The sequence below is a fragment of the Boleophthalmus pectinirostris genome, unplaced genomic scaffold (genome assembly GCF_026225935.1).
Source record: "Boleophthalmus pectinirostris isolate CB_2022bp ecotype Guang Dong unplaced genomic scaffold, ASM2622593v1 HiC_scaffold_16, whole genome shotgun sequence".
NCBI lineage: Eukaryota > Metazoa > Chordata > Actinopteri > Gobiiformes > Gobiidae > Boleophthalmus > Boleophthalmus pectinirostris.
Genome location: NW_026571095.1, coordinates 26115170 through 26138809, shown reverse-complemented (window position 1 = coordinate 26138809; position 23640 = coordinate 26115170). Strand labels below are relative to the sequence as shown.

At 39.4% G+C, this 23640-nt stretch overlaps 1 protein-coding gene across 1 annotated transcript in view; it reads right to left on the bottom strand.

Moving 5' to 3' along the window:
* LOC110153462 (protein tyrosine phosphatase receptor type M) overlaps window positions 1-5369 on the bottom strand; it is a 583698-nt gene extending 578329 nt beyond the window's left edge. The window contains exon 1 of the mRNA XM_055151363.1: window positions 5167-5369. Within this exon, the coding sequence (XP_055007338.1) occupies window positions 5167-5239 (73 nt within the window). The 5' untranslated portion in view covers window positions 5240-5369. The remainder of the gene's footprint in view (window positions 1-5166) is intronic.
* Window positions 5370-23640: the final 18271 nt, after the last annotated feature.

The window sequence follows — 23640 nt, the reverse complement described above, 5'->3', positions numbered from 1 at the left end:
ATTTGGATACATGCAAGATGGAGAAGTTTAAAGCCATACTGTTGAACATTCAGGCAAATTAATATCCCCATGGAGACAAGCTGTTGGCACACCCGCTACCAGAAAAGATTAGTGCACCTTTAACCTTTAATTTACTGTATGTACTGCACAAATATAATAATTTAAAAGACATGATATTGCTGGAACTGTGTAAAAATCGTATAGGACTTTCTACAGTATTTAACATAACTTTCTTTTATCCCGTTCAATGCATTAATGAAAAGAAAATGTATTTAATTATGAGAGCCACTGCTGTATTTCAGTTACATTTGTACAATCCTCACTAGTTACCTGAATTAAAAAGATGAAAACTGCAATGCTGCTCCAAAAAAGATTCTGTAAACATGCAGTGGGGACTTTTTCACTCGGAGGGTTTATGGGATTAACTGTATCTGTATATCTGAACAGGCCTGGCCCCCGTGCGATTCTGCAAACCTGCTCGCACACTCTCCAGACTCTCCAGCCTGCGTTTGGGGCGCCGTGGGGCCGACCCGTGAGCGTGGCCCGGCTGACTCTGAAACACAACACACGCGGTCGATTCCTCCTCGTGGTTTACATATTTACACTCGCGCGCGCTCGCACTCTCGCAATTAGGAGCGCTTTTATCGACGGTCTCTGTGGCGCTGGGAGGCCGGAGCGGTGAGAGCCAGTCTGATGGATCTACATGTCCAGAGGCGATGGGGAGGGGAGAGACGGGGGTGGGGTGGTCTACGAGGGGGCTGAGGGGGGGGGGGGGGGGGGGGGGGGCAGGCTGATCAGATTCTCACCCGAACGGAGCGGGGCTGGGAGAGGGCTGCAGGCAGGTATTGACCGCAACTCTTTAACAACTCGACACGGTGTTTAGATAAGCATCGCTGTAGTCTGCTGTAGGAGCCGATCTGGGGCATGGAAACAGATAAACAGGGAAAAGGAGACTCAAACTTCTACGCTCACTGTAAAAGAAACGCGGCATCACGTCAAGATATCAGGGTCGGTGCGAGATCTCGCGAGACGAAATTGCCTCGAGATTTGTTTACGTTCGGATTGGACAAAAAGCTATGACTCTTACGCACTAGAATGTAAACAAAAATATGAAATCAAGTAAAACTGCGAGTGCAAAATTGGAAACTGAATTTTAAAATGTATATATTAGGAATTATGTCAAAATCTCATCTTGTCTCGTACTCGTGGACCCAGTTTCGTATCTCGTCTCGTGGAAATTGTCTCGTCCCGTCCCTGCTAGATATTCGGGGTGAGTATTGCCACGAATCTGGCGATACGATACGCATCACGATTCAATATATCCCGATATATCCTGATACTAAAACAAAGGATGATATATTGTGATTTACTATTTTGGTCGAGTACACATTCACAAGAACAAAACTGAATGAAATACAGTTTGTTTCACTTTTAAATCATGAGAACTTTAAATCGAACATGACTTTTAAAAATCGATTGACACATTTTGAATCGCGCAATGAAGTATCGCGATATATCACTGAATCGATATTTTCTTACACCCCTACTAGCTATGGCAGACATTATTGAGAGTATATTTATCGTATTTATTTATTTGACAGGGACACTGCAGTCGTACAAAGTCACAGGTAGAACCGCTCATTCTCAACTCTTGTCTCTGGTCGGGCTTTTCCTAAACTTACCAATCTTTAAACATATTTTTATAACAGTGCAGCTTCACATTTCAGACATTTTCTCATTCAAACACACACAATACTTTGGTTTGTTTTTAACTTGAGCCTTGACGTAAACAGCTTAAGCTTTGTTACACACTTAAGTTCAGGTGGTATATCACATTTGTCGTTTTGGTAAAATTAGAATACTGATTATAAATTGTTTTTTTTTTTGGTAAGAAATTCAAAATATAATCCAAAAAATTCTACATATGGAGTCATGTTAAGAGTCTGGGCGTTTTATATCCTGAAGTTAGAGTTTAAAAGTGTTGAAAATTAATATTGTGGAAATTATACTGACAACATTTAATTTTTTTTTCCACCAAAACTCCAGTCTTATTGGCAGAAAGTGCAGTTAATCCACTTTCCATCTGCTATCCGAAAAAACAAAACAATGCATGCTCTGAGTGTCTGTATCAAAACATACTGAGCTATTGATGCCAGTATTTAGCAGTTTTTTAGTTGAAATGAATATGGAGTGAATAACTTAGGGGAGATACTGTCTTATATAGCGGAAACAGATAATAAAATAGAAGGAATTGTAAATAAAGTGCATATATTCTACAAAAAATACTCTACAGAACAATATAACTAAAAGTAGGCAATAAAGGCTGGCACAAAAATATGTAGAATTAAAAATATAAAGAATTTAAATGGGCGATATTTGGTATAGGGACATTGCATTTTAAGTTAATAAATATTTCAGAATTTAACAAAAATAAATAAAAAATAAATAAATAACGAAAACAATCACAATTCGTGTCAAACTTCAACCTCCTCCGAAGCACCTCTCGTCTTGCTCCGTGAGTTGAAGTGAGCTCTCCAGCCTCATCATCTCTGGATCATATTTAATGTGTGCCATGCTGCCCCCAACAGGCCGCCGAGGGAAGTGCCAGCATCATCTGTCAGCATCACCGCGTAACAGACACCACCACAACAACAAACTGCACTAGGCAAGGGACTGTCTCATCTGTGAACCAGTCAGATCATAAAATACCATGAAGTTAACACCTCAAAAACGCGTAAAGTTACAGATTTATAGAGATAATCTGTCATATTATTAACTTTAGGTGTTGTTATCGGAATGTTATTTAGTCTGTAGCACATGTAAAACTAGGATTGTATCAAAAATCAGACACTAATCGGTACCAAAACTTGTATCGAAAGTATATACTTGTTTGAGCAGGTTCCGATACTAAAAAAGTCACATTCACAGGACAGAAATTAACCTTTCCTGAATGATTTTGAGCTGTATTAGTACAAGTATAAGAGCACATAGACTAGTACACGCCCATGGACCACTGAGGGATTACAAAGATTGAAGTCCACATGAAAATATAAAAGAAAGTACTAAGATTTGATGCTGAAAATCACATTCAAGTGTCAAGAAATTAGAATTAGCTTGGAAAATCTTTTGTGGCAACTTAAAGGTACTATGTCAGTCATCTTTTGTATTTTGTATCTACTTTAAACTACACAATACTTCCAGAATTATCATGCATAAACTCAGTCATCCCTAATATCAAATTCAACATCTAAATCCTCAAACTTTTGACTTCTAACTAACTTTTACATCCCCGAATAGGTCAGCGTGGGCTCCCAAGGCGCGCGCATTGATTGGCACGAATGAATATGGGCTAATGCACCTTTTTAACATAGATAATGCTTCAATACGGATGAAATGGCCCCTCCGGGTACAGCGCAGAGAATGTTAAGTCCTCTGGGCAAATCAGAGGGCGCCGCAGCCAAGGTGAAAGCCATTTTAACGTCGCCTGAACAGTTTGGATGAATACATCACAATTTACCGCTGATTTCTGAACTATTAACTTAAGGTCACACTGAGAGGCGTACACAGGCGAGAAAGACTGGGCACAAAATGCATGGAATAGATTTTTTAAAGAGAGCTGGGAAGTGAAAACTGAGAGGCAAAGCAAAAATACGCAGAATAAACTTTTTAACAGTAATTGCAACACAGAACTGCAACGATAATTCAGTGACAAAGTTATAATTTGGAGCAGATCCGCGCTCTTTATAAGCATAAGTAATTTCCCTTGTTGATCAATAAAGTTTGAGTCTATTACGCGCGCAAATTAACTCATAGACACGCGTAAAATGTCCGGTGGAAACAAAACAACTTCTAAAATATTGACTTCCAGACCTCCAAACTGAACAGCAATTACATATTTGCTTAAAAATCGTAAAAATATAATAAATAACATTCTCTTGACATAATTCAGCTATACAATTTGTGGATGCTGGTTTAACTAAAGCACAAAATGGCACAGTTCGTCTCGAAGTTGAACTACTTCTCCACAGCGACTCTAGCCCCAGAAAACTGTGGAAAAACATCTCCACTTCACAAATCCGAGTCACACTGCTCATCTTAAACAGTTATCCGCGCCACTTTGAGATGAGGGCAGCTGCAATTTGCCACAACGAAGACGAGTTCAAGCCCGAGTTCACGTTTTTTAACTCCGTGGATAGATCTATACGCGTGTTGTTATTGTGCGTAAAGGCTTATCCGGACAGAAACTAGGACTTACTTCGGGGCACGTATGTCGCTTTTGAGGTTAATCACATTAGATCAGAACTTGTCGAGATAAAGTTAGAAGAGGAGAAACAGTGGCGCACTCTGAACCCGTGTGAATAGATGCTGTTTAGAGGAGTTGGACAGCTGACCGTAGGCGCACCTGCTCTGCGCTACCATCAAATTGAGAATGAATGCTTGGCTCTGGATAAGGGGCTCGTTAAAAAATTGCGGGTGAAATGCAACGTGAGTCATATTTGGTGGAAAACGTGAGGTCTAGACAACAATAATCACGCCAGAACTTAATACAAACCCGATATGCAACGTTAAAGCGCCCGTATTACGCTATTTTTTATGTTAAAATGTTGCTTCTTCATCAAACACACCTGGAGTTTTGTTTCATCCACACATGTTTAACACACAAACCGTGCAAATTTAGGTTGAATTCTTCTCTTTAACACTGAGATGTAATGCTCCACTGTGTTTTTAAACTCTACAGCTTCACTAGAATCATTTGGATGATTTCAAACTTGGAATTTCCAATCTCTACTAAACAAACGCTTAAAATGTAGCTGTTAACTTGGAAAACTCTGACTTCATGAAGGTAGAACAGAGCATTTTGAGCTTTAGTGATAATAAATAAAGGGTGAGTCGTGCGTAAATGAAACAAAACACAACTCCAGGTATGATTTTGATGAGGTAACGACATTCTAACACGGCTTAAAGCTCACAGGAGTCGATTCTGCGTAATACAGGTCCTTTAAAATCCAAAACACCTTTCCCAAAACACGCCATCACAAGTTCAAACTACATCCACAGATCAATCCGCGTGGTTTTAGTTGACAGTTGCAGCGATAAGCGTGGTAGTTACGCGCGGCAGTTCGTTCGGTCCCAAATAAAAAAGACGTGGGAATGCATGCACCTTACCTTTAAAAACTTCACCCCTCGCAGACAACAACAGGGTCATCGCAGCAAAAACGCAATTCATAACTTTATCCATGTCGGAAGCGGCGAAGTGGCGTTAACCCCCAGTCGCGGGGTTAACTGTGCACTCGTCTCTGTCTCTCCTAACTTGCTTTTCTTTCCGCTCAGGTCGGGTCCGAAGTGGCTCCTGTGTCCTCCTCCTCCTTCTTCCCGAGTGGACCGACCCCTCCGTGCGCAGGTCGGGGGACGCTGTGGCCGGGGTACGAGCGCGCTCCTCGCCGGTAGTAGTAGTAGTAGTAGTGGAGAGACTTGGAGGAGGAGAGCCAGCCGCGAGTGAGCGAGCCCTGATTCCTGAACTGCGAGTGCGAGGAGGGGAGGGCGTGTGGAGAGGAGACGAGCGTGGCGCGGGAGAGAGTACGTGCGCGCTGTGGCCGCTAGAGGGCGCGTCGTCGTGTCCTCCCCCCCCCCTCCCGTGTGGATGTGATTGCGCTGATGCGGAGCGGCTGTGGACCGTCACACTGCCAGCTACAATTAACACGGACATTATTAGACCAACTGTTAACGCGCAATAACTCGCTTTAAACTTGACAAACCGTCTCAAGTGGATCACGTGAAGTTATTTAAATACACAAAGTCACGGTTTGGTTTGGTTGGTCATGTTGCAAAAGGCAGTTTACCCGTGTTGAATTTCTGCACCTTCAGCTAACTGTGATCCCCAAACGACAAAGCAAGCTCCTATCATCTTTCCAACTCTGTGCTAATGCTGTGGCGATTATGCAATGTGCAGTTCAAGTGCCAGGGATCAAAACAGTAACGTACTGAATATAAAATGTAGCCTACTCACATACTGCAGCCAAAGCTTAAAGGGACGATATTTAGATCTTTTCTGGTTTGTTATAACCTTGTTTCCTCATCACGAAACAGACCTGGAGTTGTGTTTTGTTTCATTCACATGTTTAACACACAAACCCTGCATATTTAGACTGAGTTCTTCTCTCAAAAAAAAACAGTCTGTTCCACTTTCTGATGTCATGCGGTGTCATGGTGTTCATTTTCTTTGCTTTATTTTATTGCTGTTTTTTTTTTTTTTTTTTCAAAATATACATCGCAGTCTCCAACAATATGTCACAATTTTTACATTTGAATTATTCAGAGACAGAAAATTTTGAAATGAAGATATATAAAATTAGAAAATTTAAAAAAAGAACAAAACAAAATACCCGCAGAGAAAATATACATATACATACATATATAAACAATACACAATAACAAGAACAATATATAAATACACACACACTTATATTATAGGGCTGTCTCAATATTTACCTACGATTAAAATGGTCAATAAAAGGTTGCCATGTTGTGTAAAAAAGTTTCTCAGTGAAAATGTTTGTTTTTTTTTCCAATTATTTTATTACTCTTGAGTGGGTTTTATTGTGTATTTCTCTAGCTGTGTGCATTGATTGTTTGCCTCGCCCTCATGTGTCTCACCTGTGTCTCTTTCATTTGTGTGCATATTTACCCTGTGTTCTCCTTTGACCTTTGTTGGTTCATTTGTCATTATCAGTTTCACATCTGTTTGGCTTTTTGTGTTTGGTCATTCTTTTTTTTGTTAAATAACTTCGGAAATGCAGTCTTGTATTTTGGGTCCTACTTCTGCTCTCAACATGACATGCGGTAATACAAGAAGTGGAAGTCCATTGTGTTTTTAAACTCCTACACTTTCTGGAAAACTATTTGGATGATTGCAGCCCTCAGTTACATTTACCCAGTTACAGCTACTTGAGTAAATTTTTAAAGAAACTGTACTTCTCTATTCCTTTGTGCCACTAGCTGTTAAACTGCTAAACTCAGATAATGCAGTTAAAAAATAATTATAAAAGGCTTAGGGATTGTGCAATCAAAACTGCACATAGGTGTAGGGAATGTGCCATTAAAGCTATACATAGGCTTAAGGAATGTGCAATAATTAAATCTGCACATAGGCTAAGGGAATGTGCAATAATTATAACTAAAACTGCATATAGGCTTAGGGAATGTGCAATCAAAACTGCACATAGGCTTAGGGAATGTGCAATAATTAAATCTGCACATAGGCTAAGGGAATGTGCAATAATTATAACTAAAACTGCACATAGGCTTAGGGAATGTGCAATAATTATAACTAAAACTGCACATAGGCTTAGGGAATGTGCAATAATTAATAGAACAGAAGAATGCAAGGGCCTGTTAAGGATAATTTAAGGGTTGTGTTGGTGCATCACTCGTGGTCATACTTGGTCTCATATTTACTTTGTTTTATGGTGTTTGTTTATGTGCTGCTTTGTGTTGTGTTGTCCTGTTTTTTGATAAAACATGTTACCCCCTGTCCCAAGACAATAAAGGATTATCTTATCTTATCTTCTCAGAGTGCTTTTATAGCAGCTTTTTTTTTTTTTTTTTTTTTTTTGAGTTGAGTTTTGGTTCCTTTTCCCACTGTGAGTAAGGCTACGTTTATATGATGACAGTCTGAACAGAAGATGTAAAAGTGGGGTCGTGTCTTTACTTTTTATTCCGTGTTTAGATGAGCGTTTCGGGAAGAAATCTGTGTGTATATGGTGACGCAAAAGTGTGTGGAATTTGATTGTGTATGCATGCCAGGCGGCTCGGTGGTGACACTAGGTGGTGATGTATGTGATGTAAAAACGTACGCGACGTGAGCAGATCTGACCAGAGTTTTGCGTCTTGGGCAGTGTAGACTTAAACGCTACGGTGGAGAGTATTCAACTTTTCCACTCTGGAGGATGGTTTCAGATTTTTGCCTTTTTAAGCCCCAAAAACACTGTCACCATCTAAACGAAAGGCACTTCCGATAAAATATTTTGTCGTTTTTACGTGCAAGCGTTCTCGTGTAAACAGGCCGTGAGTCTGCAAGTGACAAAAGCTTTCTGCACCACTACAAAATTTTGTGTCTATTCTTTGAAAATAACAGATTTTGTGCATTATTATTTAATCTTTTATCCATCCAATTATTCTAACTTTAAATTATAAATCACATCCCAACATTTACTCTTTTACTTGAGTTGTACTAATACTTTTTTACTCTTACTTGAGAAATTTCTTGGACCACTACTTTGTACTTCAACTTGAGTGATATTATTTTGTAGTAAGTTACCTGAGTACACATTTTGGAGTAGAGAACAGTAGTAAAACAGCAGTGCATTGGAAGAATTGGGGCTTGTGCTGTAGTCTACTCAATAACATTGATTTATTTAACTAATTGCATTTCCATGGCTACAAATATACTCATTTTCAAGCACAGAAACATGTATAAAAATCTACAAGTATGTCCCAAAATACACATGTACAGTAACTTGAATATTTATAATTAGTTCCTTTCCACCTCTGGCAGTGTCTGTACAGAAAGTGGATAAAGTACAGGACAGAGTGTTTAAATGTCCAAGAAAAGCTAAAGTTGTCTTGTGGATCAGCTGATGAGCATGTGGTCCCAGACAAACAAGAGTCGAGCTGTAATAATATAGGTCAGGCAGGTCAGTGGTTTCCACAGTGAGTCAATTCTTCTCAAGTGAAAACAAGTTAGTGACTCTATGTAGATTTTTTTAGCTCCTTGCACAAAATTTTGGCTTTGAAATCAGAATGGAAACAGTTACAGCGTGTTTTTAATGCAATTTGTGTAGGTGGGGTTTTCAAGTCCAATTTCAAGACTAAGGAATAGACTCGATACTGAATACTGATTCTGATACCACAATGACAATAAAAACACTCTTTATTTAGACAATATAATGTGATTTTCAGCCCTGAATCGTGATAATTTACCATGTGGCTTTATATCTGTGTCATTCCATAGTGGTCCATGGGCTCATGCTCTTCAGAAAAGGTTCATTTCTGTCATACTTTTTAGTACTGATACTTGCTCAGATGAAAATTTTGTTTTGATATTAGTTTTAGTATCGATTTACTTTTAGTACTTTGACTTTTAGTACTTTTCACAACCCGATTGTATCCACATTTCTTTTTCTTTTGATAAGTCCTGTAGCCATTTGCTGTCCTATTTTAGATCTAGTTTAGACCTATAAGAGTCTTGCTTTACAGATATATCTTAAATGAGCAATTTTTTGGCCCTTTTTGACATGATTTTTCACTTTCACAACTGTTTTTGGGATTAAATTTTGTCTTAATCGTGTGTCGTGCTTCGTGGAGTAAACATGGGGTAACGAGAACCGATTAATACCTCATGACCAGCTCCTGATCGGCAATCGCAGGCTGCAAGAACATCTAAACTTTTTGAAATCCAGTCGCCTTTTGTGAGGGTTTCACACTGTTGAAGTCGTTCGTATAGCGTGAGAACATGAATCATGACCTGTGAACTTTTAAACTCTGCGATTTGGTCGGACAGTTTGAGCTGGGGCTGAGTGAAATGATCAAAAATATAGTGTACGCCCAGATTTAGATGGTTCCAATGAGAGGGCTAATCACTGCATAGGCCTGCATTTTGTTGGCTTTTAAAATGTTGTGATAAACTAAGATATAATATTTAACTATCTGTTCTAGATGTAAGAAATAATGAAATACTAGAGTTGCGTACATATTGTAGTATTTACAATTAATATCTGACCAATTTCCTGTTTTATTACGCATACACATGGGGTATTAAGTGCTAACACATGACATATTTATCAGTCAAACTTTATTTATAGAGCTTTTTTCATACAAAAAATGCAACACAAAGCGCTTTAGATTTTGATCACCATGTCACCTTTTTGTCTCTAATTTATGTAATTAATGTCTCTCTCTCTTTTTTTTTTTTATCTTTAATTTTATGATGATTATTTATGTTTTGATTTTTTTTTAAATTGTGATTTTAATGTATTTCTTATTCTGTAAAGCACTTTGAATTACTTTGTTTACGAATTGTGCTATACAAATAAACTTGCCTTGCGTTGCCTTTATATATTTGAAAATGCTATATTCGCTAAAACAATATATTAATAAAAATATGATTAATAAGCTTCAGTTATAACATGGTTGAAAGCGCCAAAAAGTTGATATTTAGCAAAAAATTACTCAAGTTTGAATAAAGAAATCTCCCAGAATCCAGCACTATAGGTGGTATGATGTCAGATGTACTAAAACCAGAAATTTCCCTTGAAGTTTTGAACCCTATAAACACATAGTTAAATAAAATATCTGTCGTTTACGTTGCATTTGTCCATAATTCTGGCTCAGACTTGCTGCACCACATGTTAGTATATTTTTCCAGTACCTTGTCGTGTAGTCGCGTTGGTTCTGTGGTGTCCTGGAGCATACGCTGTGTTTAAAATAGCAGAGGGAGCCACATCGTGCACACTGTATATTCTTCAAATTAGTAGGTCACAGGAAAGATGACTTGTGCTGTGCATGGCTATACTTCAGAAACATGTTTTTTTTTTTTTCTCTTAGCAACGGGTGGAGCAGCGTGTGAGTGTGTGTCCCTGTGTGTGTGTGTGTGTGTGTGTGCATGCGTGTGTGTGTGCACGTGTGTGTGTGCACATGTGTCTGTAGGTGTGCGCATCTGTGTTTTGTGTGTGGCATGTATGTGTATGTGTGCCTGTGTTGTGTGTGTGTGTGTCTGTGTTGTGTGTGTGTGTGTCTGTGTTGTTTGTGTGTGTGTGTGTGTGTGCGTGCGCATGTGTGTGTCTGTCTGTGCACGTGTGTGTGTGTGCGTGCATGTGCGCATGTGTCTGTAGATGTGCACGTCTGTGTTGTGTGTGGCTGTGTTGCATGTGTGTGTGTGTGTGTGTGTGTGTGTGTGTGTTTTGTATGTGTGTCTGTCTGTCTGTGTTGTGTGTGTGTGTCTGTGTTGTATGTGTGTGTGTGTGTGTGTCTGTGTTGTATGTGTGTGTGTTGTGTGTGTGTGTGTCTGTCTTGCGTGTGTGTGTGTGTGTGTGCCTGTGTTGTATCTTTATGTGTGTGTGTGTGTGTTGTATGTTTGTGTGTGTGTGTGTTGTATGTTTATGTGTGTGTGTGTGTGTGTTTGTGTGTGTGTGTGTGTGTGTGTGTGTGCATGTGTGTGTGTGCATGTGTGTGTGTGTGTCTGTCTTGGTGTGTGTGTGTGTGTGTGTGTGTGTGTCTGTCTGTGTTGTATGTTTATGTGTGTGTGTGTGTGTGTGTGTGTGTGTTGTATGTTTGTGTGTGTGTGTGTTGTATGTTTGTGTGTGTGTGTGTGTTGTATGTTTATGTGTGTGTGTGTCTGTGTGTGTTGTATGTTTATGTGTGTGTGTGTGTGTGTGTGTGTGTTGTATGTGTGTGTGTGTGTGTGTTGTGTGTTGTGTGTTGTGTGTGTTGTTGTGTGTTATGTGTGTGTGTGTGTGTGTCTGTGTTGTATGTTTATGTGTGTGTGTGTGTCTGTCTTGTGTGTGTGTGCATGTGTGTGTGTGTGTGTCTGTGTTGTATGTTTATGTGTGTGTGTGTGTGTCTGTCTTGTGTGTGTGTGTGTGTGTGTGTGTGTGCATGTGTGTGTGTGTGTGTGTCTGTTTGTATGTTGTATGTGTGTGTGTGTGTGTGTGTGTGTGTGTGTGTGTGTGTGTGTGTGTGTGTGTGTGTGTGTGTGTGTCTGTGTGTGTGTGTGTGTGTGTGTGTGTGTGTGTCTGTGTTGTATGTTTGTGTGTGTGTGTGTGTGTGCTTGTGTGTCTGTCTGTGTTGGAATCTTGGATCACGGTTAAAAAAAAGTCAGTATTTGTATTTATATATATTTATATTTCTCAAATTGTGGAACAAGTCCAGGCTTAGTCCAGGTTTAGTCTCGGCCCTAGACTCTAGGGTGACCAATGTTAGAAAAATATTTAATTGTGACTTTTTTTTTTTGGACAAGCAATTCAGATTTTTGTTGTCATAATAATAAAATTTCAAACTTGATTTCAGTGCTCTGGAGTAGACTCGATACTCAGTCCTGATTCTGGTTCCATGATGATAATTAAAATCACATTCTGCTGTCTAAATTTAGACAGCAGAATGTGATTTTCAACATCATAAATCATAGTATTTTATATCTGTGTAGTGCCTCAGTGGTTCATGGGCGTACACTAATCTATGTGCTCTTATACTTGTACTGATACAGCTCAAGATCATTCTAAAACTATGCAGGAAAGGTTCATTTGTGTCCTGTGAATAGAGATGCACCAATACTGAAAAATGAGCTGAATCTGGTATCGGCTCCATAATATTTGTTCAGCCGAAAACCTGTTTGGACATTTAATTAATTATTATTAGCAATAAGACAATTTACAGGCTGATTTTGTCCTTGAATGTCTCATTATGTTTAAACTTGTATCCACACAAAGCTGTTCTGTAGCGATTTGAAGGATGATAACAGTTACATAACACATTGAATCTCTTGTGTAAGTTTAATGTTTTTTAAGAAAATAAGTCAAAATTTCCATCCTTACACTTTATATCGGGTACTGGCAGATAGTTAAAAGTGCACTGTGTAACTTTTTTAGTAGAGGGTCCATCATATGCTGGTCTCCATGGTGATGAAATTTATTATCTTTTACCACATAGACAAGAATCCATCAATTACAGATCAGATCTGTGGAGAGGAGATCTTGCTTGTAGAAGGAATAGGTGTTTTTCAAGGTATTTTGAGCAATAAAAACATATAATATAATCGAATAAGTGCAAGATAAATACGTTTGAAGCCATAAAAGAACATTGAAGGTGAAGCAATAGCATATTCATAAAGTTACACAGTCAAAAGTAGCAGTATTGGAACTGAAGAAGCTGGATCAGTGCATCCCTACCCATGAATGTGACTGTTTAGTATCGATACCAACTCAAATAAGAATCTAGTTTCGATACCAGTTTTAGTATCGATTAGTATGAGCTTTTCAGTACATTTGAAAATCCTAAAACCCACTATTTTATTCCAAATGAAAAGACCTGGTTTAGTCTTGATTTGGTCCCTTTTTGACCCACACTGGATAAAAATAATTACCTTAAGTTATTTTTTAGAATCCTCTTCCTACACTTAGCCTATCTACACTCTCCACTGGACTGTACTACATTTTGGATTACATAGCACTTTTCCATTCTGCACTCAAAGCACTGTTTTTACCCTTGCACATGTTACCGCGGTGACAGCACTAATTTGGGGTTCAGTGTCTTGCCCAAGGACACTGCAGCAGATGAATGGGAGGAGCCTGAGATCAAAACCCCTTTCTCTTTATGGTTGATCCAACTTTTATAGACCTAAAATCTGCAAAATCTGCACTTTTACTTTCGACTTACTTTAAATGTAAGACCAGAAACACAGACCATAGACAGAGGGAACAATACGGTAAAAGAAGCAAAACTTATCATCTGTATATGTTCTTTATTATGACAGATGGCTTCAACTGAAGATGAGCCAGATCAAATAGTTCAGAACAACCAGCTTTAAAGATACACAAGGACTTACAAAAGATAGTACAAAAAGAATACATGAAATATTGAATAATAATGATACTAATATTACTACTAATAATACTACTATTACTACTAATAATAAATAATAATAGTGGATAAGTTTTATACAGGGCTTTTCTGGACACTCAGAGACGCTTTACAGAGTATTATTCATTCACTCCACACGCGATGGTGGTAAACTACTACTGTTGCCACTGCTGCCCTGGGGCAGATTGACAGAAGCGAGGCTGCCAATTTGCACCATCTGCCCCTCCAACCACCACCATCACTCATGCACACACCACTTTTATATTAGGCAATGTGTGTGAAGTGCCTTGCTTAAGGACACAACAACAGTTTTTGTGACTGGCGCCCCCCTGTGGCACCTGGTGTTCCCAGCGATCTCCTATCCAAGTACAAACCAGGCCTGGTCCTGCTTAGCTTCTGAGATCTGACGAGATCAGGCTTTGACAAGGAGATCTGACCACAAATATTGGTGGCTATTCTCAAAAGAATGTTTTTAAAAACAGTGCATTCTTTTAGCAGGGTCGCCACTCCACAGATCTGACTATATAGTAGCCAAAAGCACAATGATTTTGTCTGTCATGTAGTTATAATCTATGACACTCATGTTTGTGTCATTTGTGTAATAATTTGGATTATTTGAAATTAAAATCACAACTTTGATCCAAAACAACTTAATAAAATAAAGTCCACTGACTGATTGACTGACTGATGTTAGAAAAATGCAGTGCCCAAAGGGAGGAGACACTGCCGTCATTGCAACAAAGCTGTCGTGCAGCTCTTGGCCCCTCCCATGGAGCCGATTCATCATTTCCATGGACAGAAGCAGGTGACGTGCCCTTCTTCCTGAAAATGTTCATAGTAAAATACAACTTTACATCTGTGGAATGTTTTTCATTTTTAAATACTTAGACTTGGCAAAGTATTGCAGACTTAGACTTGGACAAACTTCATTGATCCACAAGAGAAATTATTTGGACACAGTGGCTCACACATCACAATATAATATAATAACAAAGAATAAAAATAGAAATGATAATAATAAATTCTAAATAAGTAGCAAAAAAGATAGAACAAGACTAGTGTCAAATAAGGCATAAGGCAAGACGTGTGGAAGTGAGGCCCCCTTGAAAACGAGATGCTCCATTACTAAATAAATGTCAAAATTTTGAATGCCAGGCAAAATAAAGACACCAACCTATCAATCATATATCGTAAATAAATGGTAATGCTAATCTAAAAGCTAAAGGGAAGTGAGTATGGGTGTGATTCGGCTCCATAGACTATTTCTATTGAAAAAAGTCACGCCCTCTGTAACCGCTGCTGTCAGATTCGTCAATCTGACCTTAAAACATTCATATTAACTCACTCTACATGACGTGTTGGTGTTTTTATTTCACTGTTTCATCCATAAATCAAGATATGAACATGAATAACAGGACATTGAGCTGCCCTCTTTCGATTGTTTTCATCTGGTTGGAGCCGAATGCTGTGGGTGACGTCACACTTAGTCCATTTCTTTATAAAATGTATATTACCAACAAACCAATGCCAGCTCAGACATCTGGTATACTGCGATGACAAGCTGACATCTGCTGTACTTAAATGACCACCAGAGAATCATTAGAATCCTTTGTTGTTTTTTTCTGGCAAAATGAATTGACACTAAAATCACATATGCCTGCCACATTCACGTGAGAAGCGTGTTTAGCATATTTCCCAGTGACAGATGCAGATGTCTGTCAATCAAGGTCGCGGCAGGCTCAACCTTCAGGAAGAAAGAGGAGGATTTATCAAAAAGGACATGAGCGCTGCAGAGACCAAGGCTGGCTTTTGTTATAATGATGGATCTGACACGAGGGAGACGTTCTTTACCACCTTTTGTTCCTATGGGAAAAGAAATGATGCTGCTGACTAAATATCAAATTGCCATATAGATGAGGGCATGTTCTGTACATGACATTGTTATCTAATAGTGAAGCATAATATTGTGTGTTAAAACCCAGTTAGTCACGTCTGTTTTCTGAAACAAACTGACCTTCTGGTTAAGATACATTTTATCGTCCCCGTTGGGAAATTTGTCCTCTGCATTGACCAATCCTTCAATGCTGCTGGGGAGTCTCCTCAAGAGCAGGGGGCATGCAGTCCTGGGGCTGGGGACCCACCTCGGTGATCTTATGGCTAGTTTTGGTGAGGACTACTTTCACTGGAGGAGTTGTGGATGTTTTGATTTGATGGGGGAATCCGGTAGCCTGATTCATCAGACGGTTTCACTTCGGTCTGACCTCGCAGCATTAGCATTCATTCACTCAACGGTAGATGGGTACTTTTTTATTTAACCAATTGCTGCTGTTTGATTGTGATGTATGTATCCCATATTAAGAAGGGCAATAACATCATAAAATTCACCAAACATTCTATTTTTTCCAACTTTAAATCCTCGATCTCAGGAATCATTGCCAACACAGAATGTCTGTCTTCGTTTACATCCATCTCGACCGCTTTGTTTACTGTTGTGCTGTTCCACAAAAGGGACCCAGACAGGTGCTTGAGTTTGACATCATGGCTTCACAGCTCTTCGCTGACTGGCCGGTGCGTGGTCTACAACTTCCGGGGTTCTTGCAAACCGTCTAGTGTATTCCTGACTTAGCCACTGGAGAGAAATGAAATTGAGCGGAGGCACTAGATGGCGCCAGCCTGCCTTGGAAACCCACCCTGAGACAAGAAGAACATGAACACTCCCCACAGAAAGACTCACGGGCATCACTGGGATCAAACCCAGGACCTCCTTGCTGTGAAGTGTGAGTGCTAGACGCTCTGCTGCTCTTCTACCTCGTGTGTTTTCTGTGCTCACCTCAAGGCACTTCTCCAAACAAGTGCAAACGGGTTAGTAATGGAATAACCTATGAAGGTGATAGTGACATCTGCTGGTTAAATGACGACTGCACTCATGAGCAGCTCTGGCAGCTTGAAAAGTATTAGGAAAGTGACTAATATGTTTTACACTTCTGCAAACTGTTTAAACTGAACTTTTTTAGTCCAAGTTAGATATAGTGCCACTGATAAACAGGTTCTATAACACCTGATCCATTGCTATTTCACTTCTAAAACACAATTTCACACTTCGCCGACATGCACCCATTCTATTTACATGCAGCAATTCACTTAACACACAACAGCATCAGGCCCGCACATGCCAACAACATACTGTTACATATGGCACATACCACTGTACACTGTCGCAGCAACTCAAGCCAAAGTCAGCCAATGTCATCTATCCATTTTGTCATTGAACACACACACACACACACACAGAGAGAGACACACACGGGCCGTTTCACTGGTCCTAGCACTTTTCGTGGCTAATTAAAATGCCTCTAGATTGACACGCAGCTACATTTAGTCTCCAAATGACCTCCCGTTGTCAAGGATACAGCGCCTCTGTTCTTACTTCATCAACACCCTCGCTAAACAATGGAGGGGACGCATGCCTTTCCCAGTGCCCGGTGCCGCTGTGGTACGGAGCCATTGTGGAGACTTATCCGCAAATGAGTCCAAGAATGCACCGCTGCCAGTTTGAGCAGCTGTCAGGGGAATCGCAGAGAATAAAATGGATATGTGGATCTAGAAATGACAGCAGAGCGGCTCTTTCACTCACGCGATGGGAGACAGAGGCGCGCACAGGGGGGTTTAGTGGTTTTAGTGGTTGGATATAGGCTAAACATATACTGTGGTGTTAAGTAATGATTCAGTCTCGGTTGGAATCATAGACTTGTTCTTGAGTGGTTGCGAACAGTTGTTATAATCATTGACTTTTAGATTCAATTAAAATGTTTGTATCTTATGGTATAGTGTTTTGAGGGGGCTTTAAAAAATATAGAAATGTTGATTTATTCTTAAGTAAGTAAGGTTTAAGTAGTGACCATTTAGATCTAAAAAAGGCATTTTAAGTTTAAACCAACTGGATTTCAGCATTGGAACTGGCAACCCAAATGACAAACTTGCATGAGGCTCATTCTGCTTTGTGATTGGATAATGGCCTTGTACTGAAACACTGAGCCAGCCTGCTAGAGGACGCTATTCGCAATTGTGATAATATATTTAGCCAGAAGGAAACAACTAGTTTGATTAATGTCAATGAGTTCACAATGTGTTTTGCTGTTCTATTTGAAGCCATAAACTCATTTCCAACCCTTTGAGTGGCAATATGAGTAAGTTTTGTGTCAAATATGAATGATAACAAGTATATTTGGAGCACTTTGTCCAAGTTTTGTAACATTTTGTAGACACTATTTGAGATGTTCCAGTAGTGGTAATGCAGCCTATTTGAGTTGTGTGTATACGAGAAAATGTTGTTTTTGTTTACATCTGGCTTTTCCGCACATGCGCAGTGGCTGGTAGGGAAAAAGTCAGTGATGCTGCTCTTTTGTGTTGACAGTTGCGTTGCGTGTGTCTGTCGTGAGATAACTCGTCTTATTTTGAAGTAGGTTTTGCATTTAATTGTTTTGACATGACTTCATCATTTTACTCTAAGTCACTGAATATTGAGGATCAAAAACATTCCTTTGAAAAGTTAAAACTCGTCGATAACTGTTGACTTGTTGATGCGGACGTTTTTTGCCTACCAAAATGGCTGACGTCACATTGTGTTTTCTAGTATTACCTCTCAGCTAGCGTTAACCGTTTAATTGTCTATATAGTCACAGTGTAACTTTAATATACATTGTTGATTTTACTGCTTTCTGAATACTTCTTTGTGTTTTTGTATCGTTGCAGTTTCACACTTTTTTGCATTAAATCCTGGTCAAAAACAACACTTGCCTGTTCCTTGGAGGAAATAATGCAAGAGAGTCCCCGCATTTGATTATCTTCCGACTCCCACTTGGACTTTGGATTTGACACACGTCCGAGCTTTGATCATATTATTGTGTTTCACGTGTCGGATTATGTGGATTATGATTATGACTATTCCCTCATTTTATGAAAACACTGCCACTTTAATTAATACAATTTTTTGAAATTTGCACTTCTTTTTATGTTATGATTTCTCTTCCGTTACAACTTCGGGACGTTAATGCCCGTTAAATCAAGTATTAGTTCAATATTGGCCTCACCACAACACCGACTACCAAACCCACAGGCAGTGATATGGACGCTGTGAGGTACTGCAGTAATACAAGTGACTGAAATTGTCCAAACACAATGAAAACTCCATGTTTACGCGTCACAGTGGGCATAGCCATCTTCGATTCTGACTCGGAATCCTTGCTCGGTTTACTTTTTCCACCATCGAGGTCCGAGTTGCGCCGTCCAGGAAAAAGGGGCATGTCACGTGTAACTTCCTCGGAAAACCAATTTGCAAGGATAATCAAACGCAGGGAGAGTTTATCTGGCTGTCAATCTCAGAACATGGGATCACGCTGGATGCAACAGTACAGGCCTTGAGAACTAAACAGGAAAAGTTAAGGGACTTTTTGTAAGGTCTGATTTTAAATTCCATAAACATGACCTAACTGTGTCCCTAGATACAAGGTAAACATGTTTAAATCAAATCCAGCTCGTACTGATAACAATTGTAACGCTGATTTATTCTGGATTATAAAAACATTGGGCGTGTCACCTGTGTTGTTTGTTGCGTTTTTGTTGTCAGGATGATTATTCAAACCTAAAATTAACCCTAAAAGGATTCTCCCTGATCTGAATGGTCACTACCTACCATTAATCAGCTCAGTGAGTGAATTCTGGAGGTTCTGAGCTTTCACACAAAACATGGCCTGTCCATCTACTGAGAATGAGTCATGAGTATGTGTCCTCTATCTGCAGGCTCAAACTCAGCACTGGCTCTGGTTCAGTTGTGATTGTAATACTCTTTTTGTATCACAATAAGCAGGCTGCATACATTTAAATATGGAAGACTCCTATTTAAATTACATTTAAGTTTATTCTGTTATTTATTTACCACTCTAGCGCACTGATAATATCCTCTTCGGTATATCAATGTAGAATAATTTGAAGTCTCACAGAATGTACTACAGTATATGGAGAATATTGTACATGGCTGAATGAGATGCAGTGAGTCATTGGATAAATAACCCTTTTGTGTTGCATGTTTCTATTTCTTGAACAGCTAAAATTACCTATAATGGTGTCTCAGTAGGACATATAGCGCGGGTCACTTTGCCGATGTATATTTTTCACATATAAGATGACATTGAGTGGATATAATGAAACGTGGAGTGATGGAGAAAGGGACTTATGTTCTCATATCACTGTGACATTGGAGCAGCAGGACCGGGGTCATGGGCATTGATATGTATTATTGCATCTAATCAATTGGTTTTAGTGTATACTGATGTCTGAACTATAGGGCTGTCAAAATATACAGATACTAGGTCTTCATCCGAGCAGGTATTGATACTAAAATGTCACATTCAGATGACTTTAAATTTTAAATTCTTTAAATTATGCAATGCAAATTTATTACAAATTCATACACAGCTCTTTTTTTATTTTTTTTCATAAGGGAACTGTGAAGGAAATTTATATACAATCGTCCCTTGCTTTATCGCGGATCACCTTTTGCAATCTCGCTGTTTCGCAGATTTTTTTTGTGCAATTTTGTATACTTTTTTTTTTTTTTTTACAGCGTATGAGCATGTATTGTGTCCCTCCCCCTGTGTCCTGATTGACTGAGGGACTGTAGACCATCGTCAATCAATGTCCTCCGTGCTGTGTCTCCTGTACAGTACAGAATGTGTTCAGCCAAATTTATATAAATGTTCAATCCCTAGCAGTGTGATTCTGAAGTGCAGCGAGATCAGGCGATTGCGGTCCTTTCTCCTGCAGTCACCTCAGAGACCGTCCCGACAGTGATTCCTGGTTCAGTCCTGTTTAAGTCCTGTTTAAGTCCTAGTTCAGTCCTGGTTTTGTCCTCCTCTTCAGTCCTGGAGTCAGTCCTATAGTCCTGGTTTAGTCCTGGTTTAGTCCTGGTTTAGTCCTGGTTTAGTCTTGGTTCAGTCCAAGGCGTGTGCAGCGCAAAAGTTTGATATAGTCTCAGATCTCCAAAAATGGACCTGTGCAGGACTCTGCGCTGTAGGGCTCCATTACGTAATGAATTAATTTTCAGTTCATTACGTAAAGAAGGAGGAAAATAACAAAATGACGACAGCAGGAATAAGTTTAAGAAGGATGCAAAAAGGGTTGTAACTGTCCTGTCTGAGAAAAGTGTATAAAGTGTGTGGTGAGGGGTTTTACAGACTTAAAACAGATATAATAATTAGGGGTGTCAAATTATCGCGTTAATTGCGATTAATTAATTACAGTCATATTTAGCGCATTATGTTTTTTAATCGCGTTAGTCTCATTTTTAATCTCTAACTTTACTGTTTCTGTATGTGAGTTGCTTTATTATAAAACCTACAACCAACAACACACACACGCACAAACAAAAAACACATTTATACATTTTTTAATTTCGGCAATTCCACTCATTGTCGGAAACCCGCACAAAACACGCGCAGTAAGAGCGACGTTTACGGCGTCAGTCGCACAATGGACGAGGTCGAAGAGCCAGTAGAACAGAGGCAGCAGTGCACAGGTAAAAACGCATTCGTGTCTTGGAAATTATTCTCCCGACGTGAAATATAAAAGAAAATAACAAATATACGCCTACAACTTAAATGTCACTGGTGAAAACAACCTGCATAGACTCATGATGTCTGCACTACTGTCCTATACACACACAAACACACACACACACACACAAACACACACACAAACACACACACACACACACACAACACACACACACACACAAACACAAACACACACAAACACACACAAACACAAACACACACAAACACACACCTTCATCATCGTCATCAACCTGAGAACGCGCGGACCACGTTTCCTTCCGTAGTTACTGCGCAGACACCGACGTGCTCCCGTGAGCCGCGTGTGGATCGTGTTTTCTCGCGTACGCGGCGTAAACCGCGCTTCCTCCTGTGCGCCTCTAAACCAGAACTAACACCAAGACTAAAACTAGGACTAAACCAGGTCTAAACCAGGACTAAACCAGGACTAAACCAGAACTAAAACCAGAACTAAAACCAGGTCTAAACCAGGACTAAACCAGGACTAAACCAGAATTAAAACCAGAACTAAAACCAGGTCTAAGCCAGGTCTAAACCAGGACTAAACCAGGACTAAACCAGGACTAACACCAGGACTAAAACCAGGATTAATCCATTCCAGGACTAAACTAGGACTAAAGTAGGACTAAAGCAGGTCTAAACCAGGACTAAAACAAGGACTAAAACCAGTGATCTCATATATAAAGCATTTCTCTATCAATAATATTTTTAATATGGTTAAGGAAAGACTGGACTTTTTATTGTCTTTAAGTAGACAAAAGTTATTATGTTCAGATTTCCTCGTCTTTGCTACTTTACAGCAAACAGTTTCTTATTCATGGAGACTTGGGCTCAACAGACAATTTGGAGAGATTTGTTAAACAATAAATGACTTTATAAAGTCACTTTTTAAAATCTATATCAGTCTTTTGATCTGCCACAATAATGTAATAATGAATTTAAATGAAAATACCTCAAATTGAAGGCTTTTCTCAGCAATTTTTAGGTGAGATTAAATTAAATCGCATGACAGCACTAATAATAATTATAAAATATAAAGTTGACTACTTCATGGATTTCACCTATCACGGGTTATTTTTAGAACATAACCCCAATGATAAACGAGGGACCACTGTAGTGGAAAGATTTCTCTCATTCTGTCTTTATGTAAATGAACGTGATTTCTACCTTAGTGGACACAACTGTCCCCACTCAGGAAGACCTTTGTTGTCTTACCTGTCCTCAAATGTATGTTAAGTTGACTAGCACCAGCCTCTGTAACTTGTTTTTCTGTATAAATATCCAGAGCTCAAATGTTCTGGGGGGCAGAGACTCAGAGCTGGGATGCTCAGAGGGGTCTAACGTGGGAGGGACATGCTGCTGAAGGACAGGCTGATCCGGATCTGATCCAGAAAACTGATTTTATCGCAATTTATATAAAAAATGGGGGTAGTCCTTGGCGGAGGTCTGCGCTCTCTGAGTGCTTTTCTAGTTTAAAATAAAATGTTGTGTGTTTTTAGGTAGCAGATCAACAAAAACCAAAATCACCAAAATATCGGTCTGTGCTGGAGATTTATAGCCTATAGTCAATAATCTAAAAGGTCAAAATATCAGCCTTATGTCGGTTTAGCTCTACTTTTTTCTCCATAAATAGTAGTTTTTGCTTGAGCTCCCCCTGCAGGTGTGGTCTTGTGAGTGCAGTTTGCATCATATACATGGATGGAATAAGATCTCGTGCCACTAGATTTCGCAAGACAAAATTGCCAAAAGACACATACTAAAAATTATGTTTTTTTTCCATTCTTTGAGTGTAGTCCCAAAAAGAAGAGCTACAATGACAGCAGAAATATTAAATACAGTGAATCGATCATCATGAATCAAAATGGTGGGAACTGAATTGCACAATGTATTTATTATAGCCTCAATAAAGTCAAAATCTCATCTTGTCTCGTTCTTGTTGATCCAATCTTGTGTCTCGTCTCGTCTTGTGGAAATTGTATCTCGTCCCTCCCCTGTAGAGATATCGTTCTGAGAGCTTTTAATCAACTAACCCACAGGTGTCAAACATAAGGCCCGGGGGCCGGATCCGGCCCTCCAAGACCTTTAATGTGGCCCTCGGCTGATTTTCTACTAAAATATTTTAATTATATTTTCTATTAAAATATTGGTAATTTTCTGCATCGCTGAGCATAACAGCGTCTCCAGCGTCTCTGTACGTGGCCCCTCCCACCAGAGCAGCACAAATGAAGACTTGTCTCTTTCCAAACGCTCTTAAAGGACGATCGTTTTGACTGTTGACTGTGACACCCTCATCAGAAAAATGACAAAAATTAGAAAAGTGGAGCCGAGTGCAGGATTTTCCAAGAAAAATTGACTTATTCCTATCTGCATACAAGTTAAT